At 54.3% G+C, this 24,776-nt stretch overlaps 1 protein-coding gene across 2 annotated transcripts in view; it reads right to left on the reverse strand.

Annotated features, from left to right (window-relative positions):
- Window positions 1–4,848: 4,848 nt before the first annotated feature.
- Window positions 4,849–24,776, reverse strand: part of SELENOI (selenoprotein I) — a 30,091-nt gene continuing 10,163 nt past the window's right edge. Inside the window, exons 2-10 of one of the 2 annotated variants that reach the window (XM_053937429.1) lie at window positions 19,768–19,836; window positions 19,375–19,483; window positions 17,065–17,139; window positions 15,497–15,759; window positions 13,610–13,718; window positions 12,119–12,167; window positions 11,556–11,736; window positions 10,615–10,797; window positions 4,849–8,944 (exon numbers count right to left, since the gene is read on the reverse strand). In XM_053937429.1, coding sequence (XP_053793404.1) covers window positions 8,828–8,944; window positions 10,615–10,797; window positions 11,556–11,736; window positions 12,119–12,167; window positions 13,610–13,718; window positions 15,497–15,759; window positions 17,065–17,139; window positions 19,375–19,483; window positions 19,768–19,836 — 1,155 coding nt within the window. In that variant the 3' untranslated portion in view covers window positions 4,849–8,827. The remainder of the gene's footprint in view (window positions 8,945–10,614; window positions 10,798–11,555; window positions 11,737–12,118; window positions 12,168–13,609; window positions 13,719–15,496; window positions 15,760–17,064; window positions 17,140–19,374; window positions 19,484–19,767; window positions 19,837–24,776) is intronic. The other variant, XM_053937430.1, reaches the window with a different exon arrangement.

Raw genomic sequence — 24,776 nt, forward strand, 5'->3', positions numbered from 1 at the left:
TGTTGAGTTCCCAGCAGACATCTGGCAGGATAAAACCTCCCACAAGGACAAGGGTTGGCCATTGTGGTGAAGCGATACGCGGAATAAATAAATATACTCCACAACCTGGGGTAGTTATGCCAGCACCCATCACAAGTGAGAGATCTCTCCAAAACTTGTGCCCCGAGCCTCAGTCTGACCCACACCTTTATTCCCAAAGATGTTCCATATGCAATATATTACACAACTTTTTCATGCATATTCAACCCCTGGCCCCGCCTGTCCTCGCCTCTCACGCTAAATAAGTCCACGCCCTTCTGGGCACGCGTGGTTTGCTGTGGTGGTCGTACGGGGGTCTCTCGGTGGTCCTGAGGCTGAAGATTGTGGTCTTCCTCATGACTGAACTTTTGAACTTTTCCTCTCTGCGCGTGCGCTTTTGGTCCTTTGGTGCTTATCTGAGTACGTCTGCCAGTCTTGATAGGCTTGGAGACAGAGGAGCTTCTTTATCTGGGTTCTTTGCCTCTTCTGGTATTGTTCTTTATGCAAGAAGCTTCAGAAATTTGCATTTTCCTATGCCCTTTGTACCAGGCAGAGGTTTCTTAAGTAAAAGGTTAAAATTCAATACATAACTCTACAAGCTAAATTATAAATGCTTAATTCATTTTGTTAACTTAACTCTAAAAAATCTGTTTCAGTGGAACGTCAGCCAGCAGCTCCTAGAACAACGCATCCCCCTCTTCATCCTGGTTGGGCAGTCTAGAACAGATTCCCACCAGGATCTCTGCCTTGATGGGCTTCCCCTGATTCTTACCCATAGGCATTCGACCTTATGGAGCGTCCAAGGCCAGGTTGGACGGGGCTTGGAACCCCCTGGGACGGTGGAAGGTGTCCCTGCCCATGGAAGGGGTGGGATTGTAATGAACAGTTTCCACAGACACGGGCAGGGCCTTCTTAATTCCCATGGCAACACTAAAAAAAAACTACTAACTCTAGCTAAGTGACTATACTGAAATGTTAATTAGCTGATTGCTCTGTTTGTTTTCTCTAAACTACCTGGAGATAACCGGCCTCCCACCCCCCTCCACACTGCCATTCTGGAACTAACATGCAAATAAAAAAACCCTTAGGATCATGGGAGTATTTTTAGGCGATAAAGGGGACCATAAATCAAAAACTAAACACAGTAGAGGGGTCTAGACAAATGCCCTAGCTGAGGGAAGAGGGAAACACATCCCCTGATCGACTTTTGTCCATCACCTAAGAAAGAATAGACTAGGTTAGGCTGTGAGAAGCAGGGAGACAGAGAGAGAGCGAGCTCTGGTGCTGCCACCAGGGAAGGAGCGGGGACAGCTGTTGTTCTGGACTTCAGCAACAGACTCTGCACGCGACGCCTCCTCATCCTCGGACCACTGGTGTGCCACAAGGAAAGGAGAAGGGACAGCTGCTGCTCTGGGCTTCAGCGACAGACTCTGCACACCTCCTTCCTTCTGGCCACCTGGGAAAGCTACAGCCGCAGGGGTGAGCTCCGTGTCGAGGCTGCCCAGTTGATCTTTTTAATAAAGAGCTTGTGAAAAATGCACATTTTATGATTGGCTTTTCGCAATAGTTACAATGAATATTATATGTGTAACGTTGGAAAGTTACGTTGTATTAATTCTCTCAAGTAGTGTGTTGAATGTATTTTTAGGTTATAACAGGATGTTAAAATAGATACCATACTATGTAAGATACTTTTTAACTATCTCAAGAAAGAGATGAGATAATCAAGGAATTCTTTGCACAAGGATAACAATTACAGAAACCCCTAAATTTTCCAGAGAAGAGGAATTTATGGTTTTCCTTATCAACAGAAACGAAGTTCTTCAAGCCTGACTTAGACTCGAAGGCGCCTGGGGATTAACAGAAACTTTTTGACAAGTACCACATGAATTTCTTGTTTTAAATAAAATATATGCATAATCATTAAGTGTTTTGCATATGCAACAGGTTACCCCTCTTAAGGAGTAAATTCTCTTTTAATGGGGTCCTTTTTCTGGATCATTTTTGTCCAGAGAGAGGTACCCAGCCCGGGCTGTAACTCTTTGCTGTTATTGTCTCATTAATTGTCCTAACTCTAATTGTCTAACTTTTATTGCTATGCTTGTATTATTATTTTTATAATCACTTTATTTTTATTAAACTTTTATAAATTTTTAAAACAAGTGATTGGCGTTTTTCACACCCGGGAAGATGGCAGCAGCCCACAGAAGGTCGGAGCAACCCCGGGAAAGTGGGAACAGCCCCGGGAAGGTGGGAGCAGCCCCAGGAAGGTGGGAGAAGTCCCGGGAAGGTGGGAACAGCCCCAGGAAGGTGGGAGCAGCCCCGGGAAAGTGGGAACAGCCCCAGGAAGGTGGGAGCAGCCCCAGCAAGGTAGGAGCAGTCCCGGGAAGGTGGGAGCAGTCCCGGGAAGGTGGGAGCAGCCCCGGGAAGGTGGGAGCAGTCCCGGGAAGATGGGAACAGCCCCGGGAAGGTGGGAGCAGCCCCGGGAAGGTGAGAGCAGCCCCGGGAAGGTGGGAACAGCCCCAGGAGGGTGGGAGCAGCCCCAGCAAGGTAGGAGCAGCCCCGGGAAGGTGGGGGCAGTCCCAGGAGGGTGGGAGCAGTCCCGGGAAGGTGGGAACAGTCCTGGGAAAGTGGGAGCAGCCCCAGCAAGGTGGGAGCAGCCCCAGGAAGGTGGGAACAACCCCAGGAAGGTGGGAGCAGCCCCGGGAAGGTGGGAGCAGTCCCGGGAAGGTGGGAACAGTCCCAGGAAGGTGGGAACAGTCCCGGGAAGGTGGGAGAAGTCCCGGGAAGGTGGGAACAGCCCCGGGAAGGTGGGAGCAGCCCCAGGAGGGTGGGAGTAGCCCCAGGAAGATGGGAGCATTCCCGACAGGGTAGGAGCATTCCCGAGAGGGTGGGAGCAGTCCCGGGAAGGTGGGAGCAGTCCCGGGAAGGTGGGAGCAGCCCCGGGAAGGTGGGGGCAGTCCCAGGAAGGTGGGAGCAGCCCCGGGAAGGTGGGAGCAGTCCCGGGAAGGTGGGAGCAGCCCCGGGAAGGTGGGGGCAGTCCCAGAAAGGTGGGAGCAGTCCTGGGAAGGTGGGAGCAGCCCCAGGAGGGTGGGAGTAGCCCCAGGAAGATGGGAGCATTCCCGACAGGGTAGGAGCATTCCCGAGAGGGTGGGAGCAGCCCCGGGAAGGTGGGAGCAGTCCCGGGAAGATGGGAACAGCCCCGGGAAGGTGGGAGCAGCCCCGGGAAGGTGAGAGCAGCCCCGGGAAGGTGGGAGCAGCCCCGGGAAGGTGGGAACAGCCCCAGGAGGGTGGGAGCAGCCCCAGCAAGGTAGGAGCAGCCCCGGGAAGGTGGGAGCAGCCCCGGGAAGGTGGGGGCAGTCCCAGGAGGGTGGGAGCAGTCCCGGGAAGGTGGGAACAGTCCTGGGAAAGTGGGAGCAGCCCCAGCAAGGTGGGAGCAGCCCCAGGAAGGTGGGAACAACCCCAGGAAGGTGGGAGCAGCCCCGGGAAGGTGGGAGCAGTCCCGGGAAGGTGGGAACAGTCCCAGGAAGGTGGGAACAGTCCCGGGAAGGTGGGAGAAGTCCCGGGAAGGTGGGAACAGCCCCGGGAAGGTGGGAGCAGCCCCAGGAGGGTGGGAGTAGCCCCAGGAAGATGGGAGCATTCCCGACAGGGTAGGAGCATTCCCGAGAGGGTGGGAGCAGTCCCGGGAAGGTGGGAGCAGTCCCGGGAAGGTGGGAGCAGCCCCGGGAAGGTGGGGGCAGTCCCAGGAAGGTGGGAGCAGCCCCGGGAAGGTGGGAGCAGTCCCGGGAAGGTGGGAGCAGCCCCGGGAAGGTGGGGGCAGTCCCAGAAAGGTGGGAGCAGTCCTGGGAAGGTGGGAGCAGCCCCAGGAGGGTGGGAGTAGCCCCAGGAAGATGGGAGCATTCCCGACAGGGTAGGAGCATTCCCGAGAGGGTGGGAGCAGCCCCGGGAAGGTGGGAACAGCCCCGGGAAGGTGGGAGCAGTCCCGGGAAGGTGGGAGCAGCCCGCGCCGCCGGCACCCGGTGCGCTGCCGAAACCTATTGTCAGTAGCAATCCCTTAATTCCATTACACCTACCGCAGCAATCCGCTTAGGGGAAGCTGTGGAGAGGCCGAGGAAGGAGGAGGCATCGCTTAAATACACCTAGGCTTTATCCCTGGGGGAAGCGGGCGGCGCAGGGCACGGGAGAGGCCGCAGGGCTCCTGGGCTCTGCTCGGGGCTGGCCACCAGCCTGCAGCCTCCTCTGCTGCTCTCGGGACAGCTTCACCCACGGCCCTGTCGCTGCTGTCGCCTGTGCCCCTCGTGCTGCTCCCCAGCCCAGCTGCTCCCCCACATCCTGCAGTTTTGTTCCGAGGGCTGGAGCCCCTCTGCTCTGGAGCCAGGCTGGGGGAGCTGAGGATGTGCAGCCTGGAGAAGAGAAGGATCTGCAGGGCCCAAAGGGGCTCCAGGAGAGCTGGAGAAAGACTTGGAACAAGGGATGGAAGCACACGACCCAGGGAATGGCTTCCCACTGCCAGAGGGCAGGGATGGATGGGATACTGGGAATTAGGAATTGTTCCCTGGCAGGGTGGGGAAGGGCTGGGATGGAATTCCCAGAGCAGCTGTGGCTGCCCCTGGATCCCTGGCAGTGCCCAAGGCCAGGTTGGACACTGGGGCTTGGAGCAGCCTGGGACAGTGGAAGGTCCCTGCCCATGGAATGAGCTGGTCTTGAGCGTCCCTTCCCACCCAAATCACTCTGTCACTTGATGAATCCATCTCTGCCCTCCAGCCCGTTCCCTGCTCCACCTTTTCCTCTTCACCGCGTTCAGCAGAAAGAAAAGACAAAACACCCATAAAAGGTGTGGAAAATTTTATTCTTTACTGAACTTTATTAGTTTTCTGTTTGGCTTAAACACAATAAATATTTCAGCAGTAGCATTGAACAGACTGGAATTCACACCCACTGCAGTACCTGAACCCCCAGACTCTGGACTCTGGGAAAGCCATCGGGGCCCCTGGGATCACAGCACCTCACTGTGGGCCACTGCCAGCACCAGTGTCCCCTTCAGCCCAAGGGACAGGAGCAGGGCCGTGTCCCTGCTGGCAGGGAGGGATGGGGGCAGATTCTGAGGTCTCCAACCAGCTCTGACCAAACAGGCTCCGCGGGTGCTGCGGGCTGAGGCAAATTACCCCGAAGACTTCTGCTCCTGGGGCAGGGATGGATGGCCCAGCCACTTCCTTGGAGACCAGCCTGGGGACTTCTCCAGCAAGGTCTGGCCACACCTGGATGGGCCAGAGGGTCTTTTCCACAAGCAAAGAGGTCATCATTGCCACCACGGAATCACTGGGGTTGGAAAAGCCCTCTGAGCCCATCAAGTCCAACCATTCCCAGGACAACCAAGGCCAAAGTGCTGTCCCATGTCCCCAAGTGCCACATCCTCATAGCTTTTAAATCCCTCCAAGAATGGGGACTCCACCCCTGCCCTGCACAGCTGTGCCAGGGATGGACAGCCCTTTCCATGAAGGAATTGTTCCCAATATCCAACCTGAACCTCCCCTGGCACAGCTTGAGGCCATTTCCTCTCGTCCTGTCCTTGTCCCACCAAGAGCAGCCTCTGTGTCACCTCAGCCACTGCTTTGACACAGCTCAGAGGTAGAGGTGGGCAAAACCAGGAGGAGCCAAGGCTGGTTTCCCAAAAGCACCCCTTCCCTGGGGACTTTCCAGCTCTCTCAGAAGCAGGCATGGATGCTCCCAGGGAAGAGTTTAGGGGCCTCACGGGAGCCGAGATCAAACCAGCTCTGACTCCCAGCTGCAGATCCTTGACAGGCCAGGAGGTGACACCAAGCCAGCTCTGTTCAAGGAGCTTAAAGACGTTCCCAGAGCCTCGGGAGCTCCCACTTGCAGTACACTGCTCCTGGCTCTGGCAAAGCCTTGGAGCAGGGGGATGATGGTTACAAGGAGAGGCGGTAGCCAAACCCCACCGTGACCAACCAGGGGCTCCAGGAGAGCTGGAGAGAGCCTGGAGGGACAGGACACAGGGAATGGCTCCCACTGTCAGAGGGCAGGGCTGGATGGGATACTGGGAATTAGGAATTGTTCCCTGGCAGGGTGGGCAGGCCCTGGCACAGGGTGCCCAGAGCAGCTGTGGCTGCCCCTGGATCCCTGGAAGGGTCCCAGGCTTGGAGCAACCGATCCCTGGGAGAAGAGACAACACAGATCAGCTCTGGGGCACCAGGCAGGAGGAGCTGAGGAGCCAGGACCTGCCCTCTCCATCCCCAGGAGCACACCCCATGGGAAGGACAGAGCCCAGCCAGTGACCACCAGCACGGAACATCCCCCTCAGGGGCTGTTACCCAGGAACTCTTCCATTCCTAAGACCTAAACCCATGGTGGGCAATAGAAGGGGTGGTTCTCAGCTGCCACACGGGGTTTGGTCTCTCTGTTTCTATTCCCCTCTCAGAATCCAGGAGCAGAAATCAGGTTTCTAAGAGCCCAAGGAGGACCCCCCTCCCCAGCAGTGGCCTGGGCACTGGGATGGGCTCTGCTCCATCCCTGTCCCCACCAGGTACAAGCCAGCCCAAACCCCAGCGCTGGTTTAAGGAGATTTTTTTTCTACTTTCAAGGTGCAATAAATTAAGGCACCAAAGAGCCAAGATAACTCCCCCTAGATAAAGCCTGTGCAGAGGAAGCACTTCCAGTTTTGGAGAGGGATGTTCTTCCTACACACCAAGACTTAAGCTCAGACAACTCCTCCCAGCCTCAGCAGCATCCCAAGTCCTCAGGGGCCAGTGATGCCCATGGGAAGAGACAGGACAAGGCAAGTGCCAGGTTTGGGAGCCCAGAGTTCAGCTGGAAGCCTGAGGGAAGAGCTCAGTTCTTCCCTGCTTGGGCAAACACAAAACGAGACAGAAAATCATCAAACATCCACGTATTTCACTGTTGCCAGCCCAGCTCTGCTATCTGCACAAGTCCCACAGGAAGCTGTGGCCCAGCTGAAGATTCCCTCTAATTCCTGTGCGAGCAGGACTTCAATTTATCTCCATAATTCAATTCCATGAAATAGCAGAAGTCAAAAACTCAGGAGCAGCCCAAGTCATTTGCCCATGGAGGTTTTGTTTTTTGTTTTTTTTTTTTTTTTCCTGTACAACATCAGTAAAATGGATTGGAGGAAGCTACTTTATTAAATAAACTCTGAAAACCATCGGCCCCCTCTCCCAGCCCCACCGGACACGTGAGATCCAGAGCCTCCCAGGAGGGATGGAAAGGCCCAGTCTGCTCCTCACGGGCTGTACTGTGACCAGGGGCTGAGCAGGGGTGACCAAGGGCTGACCAGAGGCTGACCATGAGGTGCCCAGGGGCTGAGCAAGCAACCCGTGAACTCACGAGCTCAACCTCAGGGCTTCCAGTCTTGGCGTGACAGTGATTCCAATTTCCAAAAGAAAAAGCATTAAATAGCAGTTACACGTTGAAGGCTTCCCAGAGCAGGAAGAGGCTTCCCCTGCAGAAGGAAACTGCTCTGACCAAGCTGTGACGCCCCACGTTGCACAACAATCAGTGTCTGAAGGAATTGTTCCCATGGTAGCTCCACCTGCACGATCGGCTGTGCTTGTTCTCTTCCGGATGCAGCCTTTCCAGAGCCTGGGTTTAAGCTACACTCTTCATTCAAGCACAGGTCTTCATTTGAATCAAGCCAACAGGAAAGAAAATCAGCATTCAGTCTTCACCACCCCACTCGAAGTCAATTATAACGACAAATTAAAAAGTAAAATCAACGCAAACACATCTTTGACAAGTGGACAGTAAACAAAGAGATGCCTGGATGAGACACGCGGGTGCTGGGGACAAAGAGAGGGAGATCTGAAAGGTTCCCACCCCTGGGAGCATCCTGAAGGAGCACACATGACCAACACAGGGCTTCAGGTGCTTCTCCCAGCGGTGGAATTGCAGTTGGGAAGGGCCAGGCTGTTCCTGGCTGTGGAAAAGGGGCTCAGGCAGCAGGAAAGGACGCAGGGAACCAACCCACAACAGCAAATCCATGATGGCAGGAATGGGGAGAGTTTGGCTCTGTAGTCTCAGCCACCTCCAATAGCCCAGACCCCATTCCCAGACTGGGAACACACATGGACACACAGGAACGTGTTGAGATGTGGTCCCGGGTACAACACAACGTGCAGAGGCCACATTCCCTAGGGGAAACTGTGCCCTGATTTTCCAAGCCTCCCCAGTTAGGATTGAATTACAAGTTTTGAGTGTCTTGTCTTTTTGCCCCCCTTAAAAAAAAAAAAAAAAAAAAAAAAAAAAAAAAAAGAAAAAAAAAAAAGACAACAAAGGTATTAGCATGTGTTTGCCCAAAAGCAGGAAGGCAGGAGAGAATGTGGGAGAACTGTCACCATCTGCTCCCAAAGTACCAGCCCAGCACAGGGGCTGTGCAGACAGCAGCACTGGGGACAGCCAGGAACCACCCTGACCACCAGGATGTCCCCCTGCCCTTGGAGGAATCACCTGTGTTGGTGATTTTGGTGTCAGGCCAAGGTGCTTTGCTCAGGTAAAGCCTTTGCATGCCCAAGCAGCTTTCCCTGAGCAAGGGCCGGAGTCAGAGGCTTCTCTGGGAACATTCAGCTGGTCTAAGGTACAGTAACAGCGACCTGAAAGGCTCCTCCTCCTCCAGCTCCACCCAAAACCCGAAGCTTGCAGGGATGGAAGAGCAGCAGGAGCCGCCCCTGGCCCGGCCCCGCCCCGGCTGCAGCGGATCCCGCGTGTCCTTGGCCCTGTCCAGAGGATAGTTTGATCTGTGGTGATGGCTGAAGTATTTACAGGTATTTGCAGCAGGTATTTACAGTCCTTCTGCAGCCCGCAGGCCGATTTTCTCCTCCTCTGCTCCCAGTCAGTCCGGAGTGGGCTTCCGTAGGGAGAAGGGCCGGATGTTGAAGTGCCTGCTCAGCTGGCTCACCTGGGGACCAGGCAGACATGGCACCGGGTTATCCCGGATCCCGAGGGGTTATCCCGGATCCCGGGGGGTTATCCTGGCTCCCAGGCATGAGCAGCAGAGCCCCAGACCTGCTGCCTTTTCCCACCAAGCCCCTGCCAGCCACTCTGCCCATCCCACCCCTGCCCACAGCCCTATCCCTGTCCCCAGACACTGGTTCCACAGGGAGCAGCCCTGCTCCCTTCCCGACCTTCCCAAACAACATCTGGGAGCAGGCTCACCCTCTTCTTCCCCTCCACAGGGGCAGGAGTTGGGAATGCTGAGCCTAGGCCTGCAGGGTTTTACCCTTCTCCTTCATTATTCTGTTTAAATTAATTTGATCATCTTAGATATCTGTATAAAATATTCCTGAATCCATTCGAAGTGGGAGCTGGATAATTTACTTCGTGCAAAAGGAGGCTGAGCTTGACACAGTCAGGGCAGAGGCTTTAATCCTAACCATTCTTCCCAAATTCAGAGCAGTTTGGGATTATGCCCCAATCCCAAAGCCTTTAAAGGCTCTTCAGCTCAAAGTGAAGAGGAGCTGGCACAGATGGGCCCTTGGAAAGGCAGAGGGAGCAGAGAGGAGCAGGGAATCTCCTGGAAGGGGATGGGCAGGAGGATTACACCACCAGCTCAGCCCCATCTCCAGCTGCGATTCCAAGACCAAATGTATTTAAGCTTCTTAGTAATTCAAATCCTTCTTGCACAGAAGCCTCATTACGCTAATTGGAAAGACAAGGCAACCTGGCTATTACTCCTTGGCTGTAATTACAGCTGGGACATGACTCCACAGGCTCCAGGGTGGAACTGGGGCTCCCAGGGGAAGGGGCTTCCCAAGGAGGGTGTCAACTCTTTAGGTGGGACACGTGGCCCCTTGTCCTCCTTCCTCAGCAGCTTCCCAGTGGGACTCTGGGCCTCTGCAAGTTTGTTCTCTCTGTTAATCAAACCTCAGGGAGCCAGGCAGAGCATGAGGAGGAAAGCAATCCCTGGATCTGTGCACAGACGGACAGGAGGAGGGGAGGCCCTGGAGCTGCTGTGTTCCCACTTCCCCCAGCAGCAAAATCCCCACCCCAGCCTGCCTCTCCCAGCACCCTGGAGACATCAGTGGGAGATTCAGAGCTCCAGGAGAGCTGCAGAGGGACTGGGGACAAGGCATGGAGGGACAGGAGCCAGGGAATGGCTCCCAGTGCCAGAGGGCAGGGATGGATGGGAGATTGGGAATTGGGAATGGTTCCCTGGCAGGGTGGGGAAGGGCTGGGATGGAATTCCCAGAGCAGCTGTGGCTGCCCCTGGATCCCTGGCAGTGCCCAAGGCCAGGTTGGACACTGGGGCTGGGAGCAGCTGGGACAGTGGCAGTGTCCCTGCCATGGCAGAGGTGGAACAGGGTGAGCTGTCAGGTTCCTCCCAACCCAAACTATTCCAGGATTTTGTGCTTGGTTTCCAACTCGGCTGACACACCTCAGGGGAAGGACAGCCCCTGCCACATCCTGTGCAGTTCCTTTCAACCCCGTGCAACCTTCCCAAGCCTCTCACAAGGAATCCAGCCCAAATTCCCACAGGCTCACAGAACCATTCCCAGTTTCACACGGAGCATTCCCCGCCCCAAGCAGCAGCACTCCCAGCCCCAGCCCAGCCCAGGAGCTGTCACCTACCACGACCACTCCGTAGTGGATGTGTGCCAGGGTGAGGAATGCTGTCAGCAGGTACAGCAGGAGCGTTTCACTGCCTGGAGCCAGCCCGGACACCACCAGGAGCAGCACGGCTGCGATGGGCAGCAGCATCCAGTTGAGGGGCTGGCACCGTGTGCTGCTCATCTGGCACACGATCAGCTGGCACTGAGGGGACAGGGACAGAGCCTGAGCCTGCTGTGGGCTCTGGGAGCCACAGCTGTTTGTCCCCAGAGCAGAGGGGATGGTCACTTGTGTGATCTGGCACACTGCCCCCTGTGCTGGCACTGCTGGGGGCAGCTCTGGGCCCCTCCTGCCAGGAGAGACCTGGAGGGGCTGGAGCGTGTCCAGGGAAGGGAATGGAGCCCCAGGAGGGGCTGGGGGAGCTGGGAAGGGGCTCAGCCTGGAGAAAAGGAGGCTCAGGGGGGACCTTGTGGCTCTGCACAACTCCCTGCCAGGAGGGGACAGCCAGGGGGGTCGGGCTCTGCTGCCAGGGAACAGGGACAGGCCAAGGGGAAATGGCCTCAGGCTGGGCCAGGGCAGGCTCAGGGTGGGCAGCAGCAGGAATTTCTCCCTGGAAAGGGCTGTTAAACATTGGAAAAGTGGTGGAGTCCCATCCCTGGAGGGATTTAAAAACCCTCTGGATGTGGCATCTGGGGACATGGAGCAGGGGTGACCTTGGCAGTGCTGGGGGACAGTTGGACTCAGTGGTCTCAGGGGGCTTTTCCAACCTTAACAATCCCATTATTCTACCACTATGCAGCTAAATTTCATTTTGACCAAAAATTTAGTCCTCCCATTTTAAGTTTATCCCCAAAAGGAGGCAGGAACTCCTTTCCCATCTGCACTTTGCTGCTCACAGCAACACATGAAAACTCAATTTAACCAATTCTCCACTTCCTCAAGCATAAAGCAGAAGCACTTACAGAGATGTTGGCAAAGGCTGTTCCAACCATGAAGTAGAAGAGCCTGGGCTGGACCTCCAGGATGTCAGTGGGGGACAGGAAGATCCAGGTGGTGCAGAGCAGGAACAGCAACACCGGGGACACCAGGGGCAGCAGGATTTCGTACGCAGAGTGGTGCTTCAAGGTGTTATTTTTATAGGCCCTGAAACACAAGCAAAGAAATGAAAACAGATGGAATGACTGAGAAATCCCTGCAGGAAGTACCTGAAGGGGTTCCAAGAGAGCTGCAGAGGGACTGGAGTGATAGGACAAGGGGGAATGATTTCCCACGGCCAGAGGGCAGGGATGGATGAGATATTGGGAATTAGGAATTCTTGGTTGTGAGGGTGTTGAGACCCTGGCACAGGGTGCCCAAAGAAGCTGTGGCTGCCCCTGGATCCCTGGCAGTGCCTAAGGCCAGGTTGGACAGAGCTTGAGGCACCCCGGGACAGTGGGAGGTGACCCTGCCCTTGGCAGGGAGTGGCACGGGATGAATTTTCCACCCCCTTCCCACCCAAACCCTCCTGGGATTCTAGAAAACTCACTTGTAGAAGTTGTACAGGCTCATGGGCAGGGTCACAGTGAGGGCACAGGCTGGAAGAGAAAAAGTGCCACGTTAGTGCCCCAGGGCAGAGGGGACACCCCATGCACCCCGAACAGGAGGCTCTGCCTGGGCTCTGCTTAAAGTTCCCTGCACCAAAAATAGCTCCTGGTGCCCCAGGAATAGCTCAGCACATTTGGAAGTAGCTGCTCCCAAGTCTGGCCCAAGAGCTGTAATTAAAAGTTAAAGTCTGCTGTAAGCTGAAGACATTTCCATTTGAAAGGGCTGCATTAAGGAGCTCGGTTTTGTGCTTTAAACAGTGACAAAGCTTAATTATAATACAACTCTAATGAGACATGAGTGCACACTCCTCAAATGACAGGGCTGGCCACAAGAGTTTTCACAGGAAAGGCAATTTGCTGTTTCTCTGGCCGTGTGCAGACATTTCCAGTGGCCACGTTGCCAAAAAGTTGTAATTTAACTGGATAAATGATACAAAGCACCCAAATAACTGAAAAATCCTGACCTAAATCAGAACCATCAACACTATTCCATGATATTCCAGCACAACTCCTTCCCTGTTTATCCAGCAGAAGGTGTGTGAACAGAGCTGGAATTATTCCTGCTTTAATAACCCAGCTCCTCTCCCCCGTGTGGGAACTGGGCTCAATTTCTCATATAGGAAAAGCACATTAATTATTCATGTTAAGTCACACAGCTGTCAAAGGAAAGCTGGGAACATCCACCCGATAAAAGTGCAAGAAGTACATTTAACACACCAATTAAGTCAAAATGAAGCAATTACAAAGAACACCTGAAGGGACACAGAAAATAAACTGAGCAGAACTTGTGATTTAGGCAAGTGGAACTGAACATCAGCTTAGCTCTACCCTTTGCAGTGGCTTATTTTGACTGACCACAGGAGAGCGAGGCCGGGCCTTTATTTCTATTTTATTTATTATTATAATGATGTAATATTCAGGTGGGTGGATGGAAGGCAGGATCCCCAAACAGCAGAGCTCCCACCCACCTCCATGGCTGCAACCTCCCTCCCACGCAGTGTTTGGGCTCTGGGGTGAGAGGGAGCCCCAGAGCAGCACAACAAAAGTGTCCTGACCCCTCCAAACCAGCCCAAGGCTGGGGAGGCTCCACTGAGAGCCAGGTCCCACCACCCCCTGCACACTGGGCTTTATCCCCTGGAAACTCTGGGTTTACCACATTGGTTTTACCCCCAGGCTCTCACTGAGGACAAACTGAGCTTCTCTGGAGTGAAGTCAGCCCAGGCAGAGCAGAGTTAAGTTCTCCAAAATAACTCTGCAGGAGACAATACTGTTTTGAAATCCTGGGAAAGGTTTTCAGGCTGTGAGAACACCCTCAATTAGTCACTTCAACAACAGCCCGGGGCAGCAAACAGAGCAGTGTTAGCAGGTCATTAGCAGGGGGTTTGGGAAAAAGGTGCAGTTTAAAAGACAGGCTTCAACATGGAGTTTCTTACCAATAATCATTGCAGTGAATAGGTCTCTATATAAGAAATTAAACAGGAAAGGTGCATACCAGGCCTCAACTCCCACAAAGGCTGTCACTATGTAGACAATTGAAATGGTCTGAAAGAAAGCACAGGACAAGCAAGGGTGAGAAATGTGATGGGCAAGTCTGGCAGCACCCGGGCTGGCAGCACCACGCTTGTGCCAGGCAGCTCCAGGGAAAGGCAGCTCTAAGCTACGACATGTTCAGTCCTACCCACCAGCAGGAAGGAGAAAAATAAATCAAATCCACAAATATCCCACGTTACCAGGTGTAGGAAGGGCGAGCTGCTGAGCAGGGATTGGATTGGGAAGTGCCCGTCCCCTGGGCTGGCACTGCTGGGGCACCTCCAGGGCTGGGGGCAGCTCTGGGCCCCTCCTGCCAGGAGAGACCTGGAGGGGCTGGAGCGTGTCCAGGGAAGGGAATGGAGCCCCAGGAGGGGCTGGGGGAGCTGGGAAGGGGCTCAGCCTGGAGAAAAGGAGGCTCAGGAGGACCTTGTGGCTCTGCACAACTCCCTGACAGGAGGGGACAGCCAGGGGGGGTCGGGCTCTGCTCCCAGGGAACAGGGACAGGCCAAGGGGAAATGGCCTCAGGCTGGGCCAGGGCAGGCTCAGGGTGGGCAGCAGCAGGAATTTCTCCCTGGAAAGGCTGGGCAGGCCTTGGCAGGGGCTGCCCAGGGAGGTGGTGAAGTCACATCCTTGGAGGAATATAAAAACCACGTGGAAGTGGCACTTGGGGACATGGGCCAGTGGTGGCCTTGGCAGTGCTGAGGACATGGCTGGACTCGATGGTCTCAGAAGGTTTTTCCAACCTCACTGATTCCATGAGGAGGACATGAGCAGGAGCTGCAGGAGAAATGCCCTGGCACAGCCTTGAACTCTCAAGGTGACCACAGCACAGGTTTTACACAAGTTTGCAGTGGCCCTGGAGGGGTCATTCAGGGACTGTTCCTTATCCATCTGCTGCTGGATTACAGGGAGAAGCTCACCAGGGCTATTTCAGCTTTAATAGTCCCCTGAAGCTGGGTGGAACACGCTGCTCTGCCCTCCACCCCTGCCTTTCTCCAGCAGGCAGCTCAAAGACCTGGGTTAAGCAACATTTTGGGAGAAAGGATCAGAGTACAGTCAGGGACCAGCTCTGGTCTCCTTGTAGTAGGAGAGATGATTATTCCAATTAATGCAGCTGCATTAATTGAACTCTCCTTCCAACTCGTTGCATTTCCCACCCAGCATCTGACAAACCAGAAGATAAATAAATGGACATAAGATCATGAGTTATAAGGAAGAAGATTCTTTACAATGAGGGTGGCTGCCCAGAGAAGCTGTGGCTCCCCCATCCCTGGAAATGTCCAAGGCCAGGCTGGACAAAGCTTGGAGCATCCTGGGCTGGAGGAAGGCACTGCCAGCAATCCAGGTGAGCTGCCTCATCCCCAATTCCCAGTTCTCTTCAGGAAGAGCTTCCTGCAGAGAATTCCTTAAGGAGGGATGGACACACCAACACCCCAAGGAGTCCATCACCATCAGTCTCAACACCCACTGCCCAGGGACCTGGAGGGGCACCTCCCCAGGAATCTTTGCTCCAAGCCAATTACCTCTGCTGAATTTTTGACCCAGATCCTGGTAGTGCCAAAAGGCATCCCAAACTTCCAGGCTTTACCCACACTGGTACCACGCAAAGCAACAGTTCCAGTGGGCAAAACATGCAGGAACCAAGGCCATGTCCATCCTTCAAGCCTTGTTTGTCGTGGAGAGTCCATCTCCATGGACTGACTCCAGGATTCACAAGGCTCCGGATCCACAGCAGAACAGCCCTCAGCGGGCAGCACTGCACCCAGCAGCCTCTCGGGGAGTGAACTCACCACCTGGCTGACGTCATATCCCCAGGGCAGGAAGAGAATCCCTGTGTTATACTTCTCCCAGTGGGAGAGGATGAAGGAAAACAAGACCACCCACAGCAGGAGGTAGAGGACGAAGACGCTGACGCCGGTGGACCCCCGGCCGAAGGTGGAGTACACGGTGACCACAAAGTACACGCAGGCCCAGCTGTCCAGGCCGTGGTCAAAGAGCTCTCCCAGGGGGGTGCTGGAGTTGGTCCTGCGTGCCTGCTTCCCATCAACGCCATCTGGGGAAAAGGGAAAGAAACGTGGATGATGTCACACTCTTTGAGGCAGGGCTGCTGAGCTCCCAGAGAAACTCATCACGCCCGAGATAGCTCAGCTACCCCGAAGGGCAGAAAAGTAGCAGGGTGGCTTCTGAGGTAGTGTTGGAAACAGAAAAAGGTTTAATAAAAGGCAAAATAACAAAGCTCTTACAGAGAAAAACTGAGCCAGGGGCAAGAGGTTCTTGCTCCTGCTAAAACACCCCACAAAAGTGATTATTTCCTTTGTTCTCTTCTTTTTCTAGTGAATTACTTAGGTGGGACCTTTTGGCCTCTGTCTAAACAGACAGCCCCAGGTTTGAGGTGAAGTCCAAAAGGTCTTATGAGGTGTCTTTTTAGCAAATTTGGAGAGAAACTTGTGGGCTTTTTGCCTTTTTAAGCAGACAAAGAATAATTTAGTCACTCTGTCAACAGGGACACGTTCCTACACATGGAGCTCTCCTGGACATCCCACACAAAACAATGGGCCAGGGAACAGCAGCTTTCCCCACCTCCACCCTCAATCAGTGAGTGGGCTTCCCATCCCTGCTGCATGGGAGGGTGAAAAATGCAACAGTCTGATGAGATTATATTTATTTCCTTGTGTTTCCTTTATATTCTTTAAGGCAGCCTCTTCCTGTGCCTAAGGGAGGTCCCCCAAGAGGGACCTGGGACAAGGCATGGAGGGAGAGGACACAGGGAATGGCTTCAAACTGGAAAAGGGGAAATTTGTGTGGGATATTGGGAAGGAATTCTTGGCTGTGAGGGTGGGCAGACCCTGGCACAGGTTGGCCATGGAAGCTGTGGCTGCCCCTGGATCCCTGGAAGTGTCCAAGGCCAGGTTGGAGCAACCTGGTGTCAGATGAGGCATGTTTACATAGGCACGTTTTGCATGTTTACATACAAATACATACTATGTGAACCTTCTATCAGACTTTCAAGAATTCTCTACAAATTCACTTTCCCACATGTGGGATAGTGGAAAGTCTCCTTGCCCACAGCAGGGGGTAGAACTAGAGGATTTTTGCAGGTCCTTTAAAACCCAAACCATTCTGGGATTCTCTGATTGTTTAAAGCAGACCCAAGACAAGAGTTTCACAGTTCATCTCAAAGTCAGTTCCAGTATCCTCCTTTCCCATCAGATGCTCTGGGACACCTTGCTTGTCTCCACATTGCAAAGCAGCTCCCAGAAAGTGCTCCTGGCAAGAGCACAGAATTTAACACTTCCCCTGGGCTCAGGGAGGGGACAACACAACCACAGCATGAGTGGGTGACACTGAAAACTCTTACCTAACGTGTAGGCCATGAAGTTGAGGAGCCCCACCACGATCCACACGCCGTTTGGAACGTGCTGGTGATCAGGAGCTGCGGGGATCAGACAGACCCGAGTCAGGACAGCTCAGGATGTGCTTCCAGAGGGTTTATTTTGGCCCAAGAGGCACAGCCACGAGGACCCAAACAGTGAATCTGGGATGTGAGCTTCACAGGATGTGATGGCAGCTCATGAAACCAGGTCAGTGAGGACTTTGCCTTCCAGGATATATTTGTCCTTTGTCCCCAGCTCTCCAAAATCGTGGGATCTGAGAACTGGGGCCAGTTCTGTAGTGCCACTGAGAACTGGGGCCATTTCTGTAGTGCCACTGCAGGCCGTGGAAGTGTGTGCAGAGGACACTCCTCAGTCACTCGCTCACAGAGCATCAAGGGGAGCCTCTTTGATGTGGCAACTCCCTGCCCCCGCAGGAACATGCCAGGATTCCCCGCCCAGTCTCCAGTCCCATCCTGCCAATGGAAACAGAGCTCTTCCCTAATGGCACCTCCACCTCCTCCAGCAGGGTTCTGTCAGCGAGCCAGCAGAGCTGGCTGCACCTAACACCTAATTTGTGAATTTCCTGGCATCACACCTTCAATTTCTCCTCTGGTGGACAGTGTTTTATTTTGTATCATGAGAAAAATTGATTGAACATGATAGATTCAAACTAGATTCAAAATAAGGCCTATTTTGGGACTTTGAGCATGTTGATTAATACCCACACTGTGTTGGTTGTGGTAGAAGCAGAGTAACTGTCCATTCTTCTTGTCCAGCACCTTTTTCCCCTGTTAACGTTTACTTCCTAATGGATATCAGGATAGGCTGTAATCAGGGAGCCCAAAGGGGCACTGGAGAAGGGCAGGAAGAGGCATGGATCCTTGGCAGCAGGAGGGCACAGGGAGGTCTCTTGGGGGGAACAGCGATCCCGTGAAATGCCGCCTCCTGTTTCCTCAGGGCAGCAGGATGGTGCCCTTCCAGCAGCAAAGGGAGGGAGGGCATCACGTCTGCAAAGCCATCCAAGGAAGAGGGAAGGCACAAAATTCTGGAGCAGCACCAGGAGAAGTTCTCTCTCCAAGCAGGACATGCAAAACATGTATGTGAAAGGGTCCCAAGCCGTGAGCTTCTCCATCCTTCCAAAGCCAATTTTTGAGAGGCTGGAAGAGTTGGGGACGTCCAGCCTGGAGAAAAGAAGGCTCCAGGGAACTCTTGGAGGCCTTTCCAAGGCCTAAAGGGCTTCCAGGAGAGCTGGAGAGGGTGGGACAAGGACCTGGAGGGACAGGACAAGGGGGAATGGCTTCCCACTGCCAGAGGGCAGGGATGGATGGGATATTGGGGCTTGGAGCAACCTGGGATAGTGGAAGGTGTCCCTGCCTCTGGCAGGAGGTGGCACTGGATGGGCTTTAAAGTCCCTTCAACCCAAACCTTTCTGGGATTCCATGACTCTGGATGTCTGACATCCTGGGGGTTTTCACCTCGAGCTACTGACAGCTTTTGTTCTCATGGCTCATGGACCTTAACAGCCCAAACCCTGGCCAACAGCCACGGATGCCACCTGAGCCTTCAGCAGCTTTGACTTGTCTACCAATAAAGGCAATCCCAAGAAACCAGGATTTCTGCCATGTAACTGTGTTTTGATGATGGGTCCAGTTTAGAAGAACTACACAAACTCTCCTGAGCAAACTAAACCACACCTGGCAGGGTCTAAGGGAGAGAAAAACACAGAGGAGAAGCTCCAGAGAAATTATCACACTGCATTAATCCTTTCCCTGGGACTCCTCCATGTGCAAAGGAACACGACTGAACTACTGGATTCACAGACAGATGAACACAGGGACTGTTAGAAAGTTTAAAGCTGTGAATGGTGAAGCTCAGAAAGAGGATTTGGCCTTGTTAGTCTGATGTGGTGGTGGTTTTGCCAAGAGGGGAACGAGCTGGGATGTGCAAAACAAGGCTCTACCTGCTGATTTCAGGGAAGCAGCACTTCCTAACATTTTCCTGTTAGATTTTCAAACGAGGGCACTGGTTTGTTTGCTCTGCAGGCAGAGCCAATTCCAAGCCAAGATTCCAGCTGTCTCCTCCTCCCTGTCCCACCCGCTGCCAGCCAGGAGCACCTTTCCCTGGCAGCCGGAGGGAAGGTGTCACACCCTGACAAGTCCTTGTCACAAAACCCAGCGAGTTCAATCCCCTCCTCTGTCCCAGTCACTTTGGGAAGGCCCAGACCCAAAGGCCTCACCAATTCCCAGCAGAGGAGGTGACAGATTTCCCATCTGACCAGGAACATGCAGCCTTACCAGAAGCATAAAAGTCAGGGTCGAAGTATGCCATGAGGAAGAAGTTGAAGACAAGCAGCAGGAAGCCAGAAAACGTTATCAAATTTGGGGCCAGCCAGGTAGGGAAGATCTATGGGAAAGCAGCAAAAGAACAGATGAACTCATTAAAACATGGACTGAGGAGCAGGTGCTGCTCCAGCCATGGTTGCACCGTCTGTGTGTTAGACAACACTGCCAGGAGCACCCGGAGCATCCCGGGGCAGCAGGAAGCGTGGGGTTGGGATGCAGGCATTCAGGGATTCAGGGCAGGCTGCAGGCAGCCCCTCACTCATTAGTGGCACCACAAACGAAGCAGCTGATGGTGTTACAGAGGTGACCTGGGCTGTGCTGTCCCACTGTGGGACAGGGGCTCACCTTCACAACGGCGTTCCAGAAGGGATGCATGACGTACAGGGACAGGGGGTTGCTGTCCACGGCGCTGTACTGGGAAAGGGAAACAAAACCCAACAGTTAGGGAGGGCACCAGCAACCTGCAGAAACAGCCAGACATCTGGAATCTTCTGAGCCCCACGGGATTCCTGATGTACCCTCCACCCTTTGGAAATGCCAGCTCCAGCTCTCCGAGTGCACACAGGCAAGGAGCAAAATGCTGATCCTTTCAAGTGCTCCCAACTGCTCTGCTCCACCTGGATGAGGAGAAATGCTGTGGGTCCTTCCCCTCAACAGTGCCATCTGTCACCTGCTCTGCTGTGACCCCTTTGTTCCCTTGCTGGTCCCAGTCTCCATCCCCACTTCCAGCAGTGGGACTGGGAGCCCCTCGGGCAGGATGGGTCTCAGAGGGCCCCTCTCCACTGAGGGGCTGAGATTTCACCAGAGGCAGCTTTGGGAATGGGGAGGGAGAGCTCTTACTCCTCATCCCATCACTTTCACAACATCTGAGGTGCTCAAGGTGTGTTTGTGGTGGGGGAAATAAAAACAGAAATAAAAATCAAAGATCTAGACAAGGCAGGAAACAACTTCCAGATAGAAAGTTAAAATTTGACATCATTTGGCTCTCGAGAGCAGCATGAGCCGTTATCTGCTCCCACAGCCCCTTCCAAATACAGATTACCCTGGCTAAAGTCCTCTTCTCCCAGGAACACTTAGATAAGAATCCCAAGAACAATTCCACAGGCTACCAAACTCCTGGGCTCACATGCTTAGTGCTGGGCTGGGCAGAACGTGCTGCTCACCCACCTGCTTGGGACAGCACCCCCAGCTCCAGCACAGGCATCTGCTCGAGTCCAGTCCCAAAAACAGAATCCCAGAGTGAGATTCTGCTTGGGACAGCACCCCCAGCTCCAGCACAGGCATCTGCCTGAGTCCAGTCCCAAAAACAGAATCCCAGAGTGAGATTCTGCTTGGGACAGCACCCCCAGCTCCAGCACAGGCATCTGCCCGAGTCCAGTCCCAAAAACAGAATCCCAGAGTGAGATTCTGCTTGGGACAGCACCCCCAGCTCCAGCACAGGCATCTGCCCGAGTCCAGTCCCAAAAACAGAATCCCAGAGTGAGATTCTGCTTGGGACAGCACCCCCAGCTCCAGCACAGGCATCTGCCTGAGTCCAGTCCCAAAAACAGAATCCCAGAGTGAGATTCTGCTTGGGACAGCATCCCCAGCTCCAGCACAGGCATCTGCCCGAGTCCAGTCCCAAAAACAGAATCCCAGAGTGAGATTCTGCTTGGGACAGCACCCCCAGCTCCAGCACAGGCATCTGCCTGAGTCCAGTCCCAAAAACAGAATCCCAGAGTGGTTTTTGTGGGAAGGGACCTTCCAGAAACTCCAGTGCCAGCCCCTGCCATGGGCAGGGACACCTTCCACTGTCCCAGGCTGCTCCCAGCCTCATCCAACCTGGCCTTGGGCACTGCCAGGGATCCAGGGGCAGCCACAGCTGCTCTGGGCACCCTGTGCCAGGGCCTCACCCCCTCACAGCCAAGAATTCCTTCCCAATATCCCACCCAAATCCACTTTTCCACTTTAAAGCCATTCCCTGGCTCCTGTCCCTCCAGGCCTTGTCCCCATCCCTCTGCAGCTCTCCTGGAGCCCCTTCAGGCCCTGCAAGGGGCTCTGAGCTCTGCCTGGATCCTTCTCCTCTCCAGGTGAGCAGCCCCAGCTCTCCCAGCCTGGCTCCAGCCCTGGAGCAGCTCCAGGGCCTCCTCTGGACTCATTCCAACAGGTACCAAATTTGGTTTGGTTGGTAAAAGGAAACCCCTCAGCAAAGAGCAGCTCCAGGTCATCCCCCCCCAGCCCATGGCCTTGAACCAGCCCTTGCCATCACACCCACGGATTGCTCCAGCCTGTTCCTCTCCTTGTCTGCATACCCCACTTTTCCCTGAAAGCAGAGAAGTGGTGGGAAAGGGCAAAGCAACACCCCCCAAAAGAGGCACCAGGGCCAAGAAGGGGCACCAGGTCTCACTGGGGTCCCATCTTACAGCATTTGCTCCCACCTGGGTGAACCCCATCCTTGGCAAGGATTTCTGTACCCCCTCCCAGCCCTTCCCTGCCCTCCCTGTGCAGGGTCAGTTCGTCTCCCTGGGATTCAGCCCCAGAGGTTGTGTCCCCACAGGAGCAGCAGAGCAAGAAGCAACAAACCCTGAAGCCTCTAAGCCACAAAGAATTTCCATCTCAGCTTAATGCAATTTTGGGGGGGGCAGAATTCCAAATGCTTTACAAGATAATAGGATTTGAAGCACCAGTTAGGGGAGGAGGAGAGACTGACTTAATCTCATTATCCCCAAAACAGCCTGGAACAAGAAAATAGATGCAAGGCTTGCAGCAAGGCAGGGGAAGAGCTCCAGAGCCTCCGTGCCCGTGCTTGGAAGGTACCTCAGGGAAGTTTCACCATGGCTTGGGAAGTTTTCCTCTCTCCCTGCAAGGACTGGGGATAATATTCAATAAACAGCTTTTCCCCATGGCCACACATGTTCCCTACCTTGCTTGCAAAACTCAAAGAGCTGGGAAGAGCTTTCTTGGAGAAAGGGCAGCTGCTCTGCGGAGGTTTGCTGATGCAACCACGGAATCATGGAATATCCTGGGCTGGAAGGGACCCACAGGGATCATGGAGTCCAACTGCTGCCCCTGCCCAGACTCCCAACAATCCCACCCTGGGCATCGCTGGTAGTGCTGTCCAAACCCTCCTGGAGCTCTGGCAGCCTCGGGGCCCTGCAGTGCCCAGCACCCTCTGGGGGAATGAACCTTTCCCAATATCCAACCTAAACGTCCCTGACACAGCTCCAGCGGTTCCCTTGGGTCCTGTCCCTGTCACAGAGATCAGAGCTGCCCCTCAGGAGGAAGCTGTTGACATCCACGAGCTCTCCTCTCAGGCTCTCTCCAGCTGAACAAGCCCTCAGCCACTCCCTGTGTGGCCCCTCCAGACCCTTCCCCATTGGGTCTGTGCCCCTCTGGATGCTCTCCCACAGCTTTAGATCCTTCCTATGCCCCCCAGATCCTGCCAGGCTCCAGCCAGGACACTTCTCTGGGTGCTGAGCAAGGCCAGCCGTGCTGTGCCCACTCTGGGGACACCCTGGGGCACAGGGACAGAACCAGGGCTGGCTCTGGTGCCAGGCTGGCTGCCACCCTTGGGGACAGCACTCTGGACAGCCAGGACACGGCTGCCTGCCCGGGACAGCCGCTCCCAGAATACCAATGAGCTCCCAGGCATCTTCAGGGACAGATCCCAAGAGCATCTTGGCCATTCCCAGTCTCCTCCAACTGCTTTTTCCTTTTTTCCTAAGGTCTTCCTTACAAACATTACTGAAGTTGTCCCTTCCACCTCTTCACTTGTGAAGCCCCAAACCCAACAGTGTTTGAGCCTGGTACTGGTTCCATCATTCCCTCACCTCATCCTCACTGGAAATCAGTGTCACCTTCTGCATTTTGGATCTCCACACACTGGTCTAGTGACTCACATCACTCTGTAAGTCCTTCTTCTATCATGACCAATGATTCCCACCAGCCTGGACTCTGGATATCTGCCCCCTTTTTCAGGGAAAGAAGGTTAAAGGAAAAGGAGAAGTGCCCAGAAGGAATTTCATACACCCCAGAGCCTCCTTCCCAAAGCAGCCAGGCATTTGTAAAGGGCTCTGGCTCTAAAACAGCTCCATGTTCACAGACACGGCTTCTCCTCATGGCTGCAGGGAGGAGCCAACCAGCCCAGACAGCTCCCTCGGGATTGGGGTCAGAACTCCTCAGGGAAAGAGCAAAACCAGCAGCAACAATCACTGGCAGCACACAGGAGCCTCCTGTCCGTGCCAGGATGGCTCCAGGGAGCCACAGGCACCCCAAGAGTTGGGGACAGGCCCGGTGGCTGTGGTGCCATCGCAGACGAGCCAGCTGGCGTCGTTACGGGATTCACAGACACAAATGGCTTGTATGGCTTCAACCCAACATTAATCCTGCAACCAGGACACCTCTGGGAGATCCAATTACGTGTCCAAAGAGGAAAAAAAAATACAGATTTATAGCCCAGATTCTACTAATGGTCTTCCTGTCCCGGAATAAACAATTCTGCTTTGAAGTAATCTGGTTACCCGGAGCCAGCAGCAGACCAAGCACTGCCACAGAATCCTGGAGTACCCTGAGTTGGGAGGGACCCACATGGGTCATCCAGTCCAGCTCCTGGCCCTGCAGAGGACATGCCAAGAATCCCACCACGTGCCTGGTGGGATTCACACCATCACCACTGTCTGGGCCCAGCGGTGTTGGGGGTGTGACACCCAGGTTGGCTGGGGCAGCACAGCACTGGTGGCACCTGCGCTGAGGACAGCAAACAAGGATGGATTTGCACATCCCATCTTGCTCCCAGGTGCTCCAGGTGGGATCAGGGCACTCAGCAGAGCAGCTCCAGCAAGTCCACGAGGCTGCTCCCTACAAATCTCCTTAAATACAAAGAGGGCACAAGGCTGAGAACCTTCTCCCCTCAGGCTCAAGATAAGGCAGGAGGCTGAAAACTCAACCAATCCCAGCAAATGGAAGCGGGCAGAGCCGTGCCAGGCAAAACAAGGCACGTTTGCCCTATGCCCACCCTTGGCCAGTGCGTTGAGGAGTCACCTCGCCCTTTAATGGTACTGATTAACCCGAGCCCTGTTTGCCTTTTCCAAGGTCACTTCTCAGCTGGCACCAGAAGGGAGCGTGTTGGCAGTGGAGAGCTGCACCCACCACATGAGCCCGTGGGTTTGACTCCCACCAGGAAGCTGCAGGATGTCCTGGATGTGTGTCCCAGCTGCAGCTTCAGCGTGTCCCTCCTCCTGCCTGGGTTTCACTGTGCAGGGTTCAGACATCCAGCAACGAAAGATGCTCCAAAAACACAGCATAAAGTCACAGAATCACTGAGGCTGGAAAAGTCCTCTCTGAATAAACATTGAGTCCAACCATCCTCTGGCACC

The sequence above is a fragment of the Vidua chalybeata genome, chromosome 3, assembly GCF_026979565.1.
Source record: "Vidua chalybeata isolate OUT-0048 chromosome 3, bVidCha1 merged haplotype, whole genome shotgun sequence".
Taxonomy (NCBI): domain Eukaryota; kingdom Metazoa; phylum Chordata; class Aves; order Passeriformes; family Viduidae; genus Vidua; species Vidua chalybeata.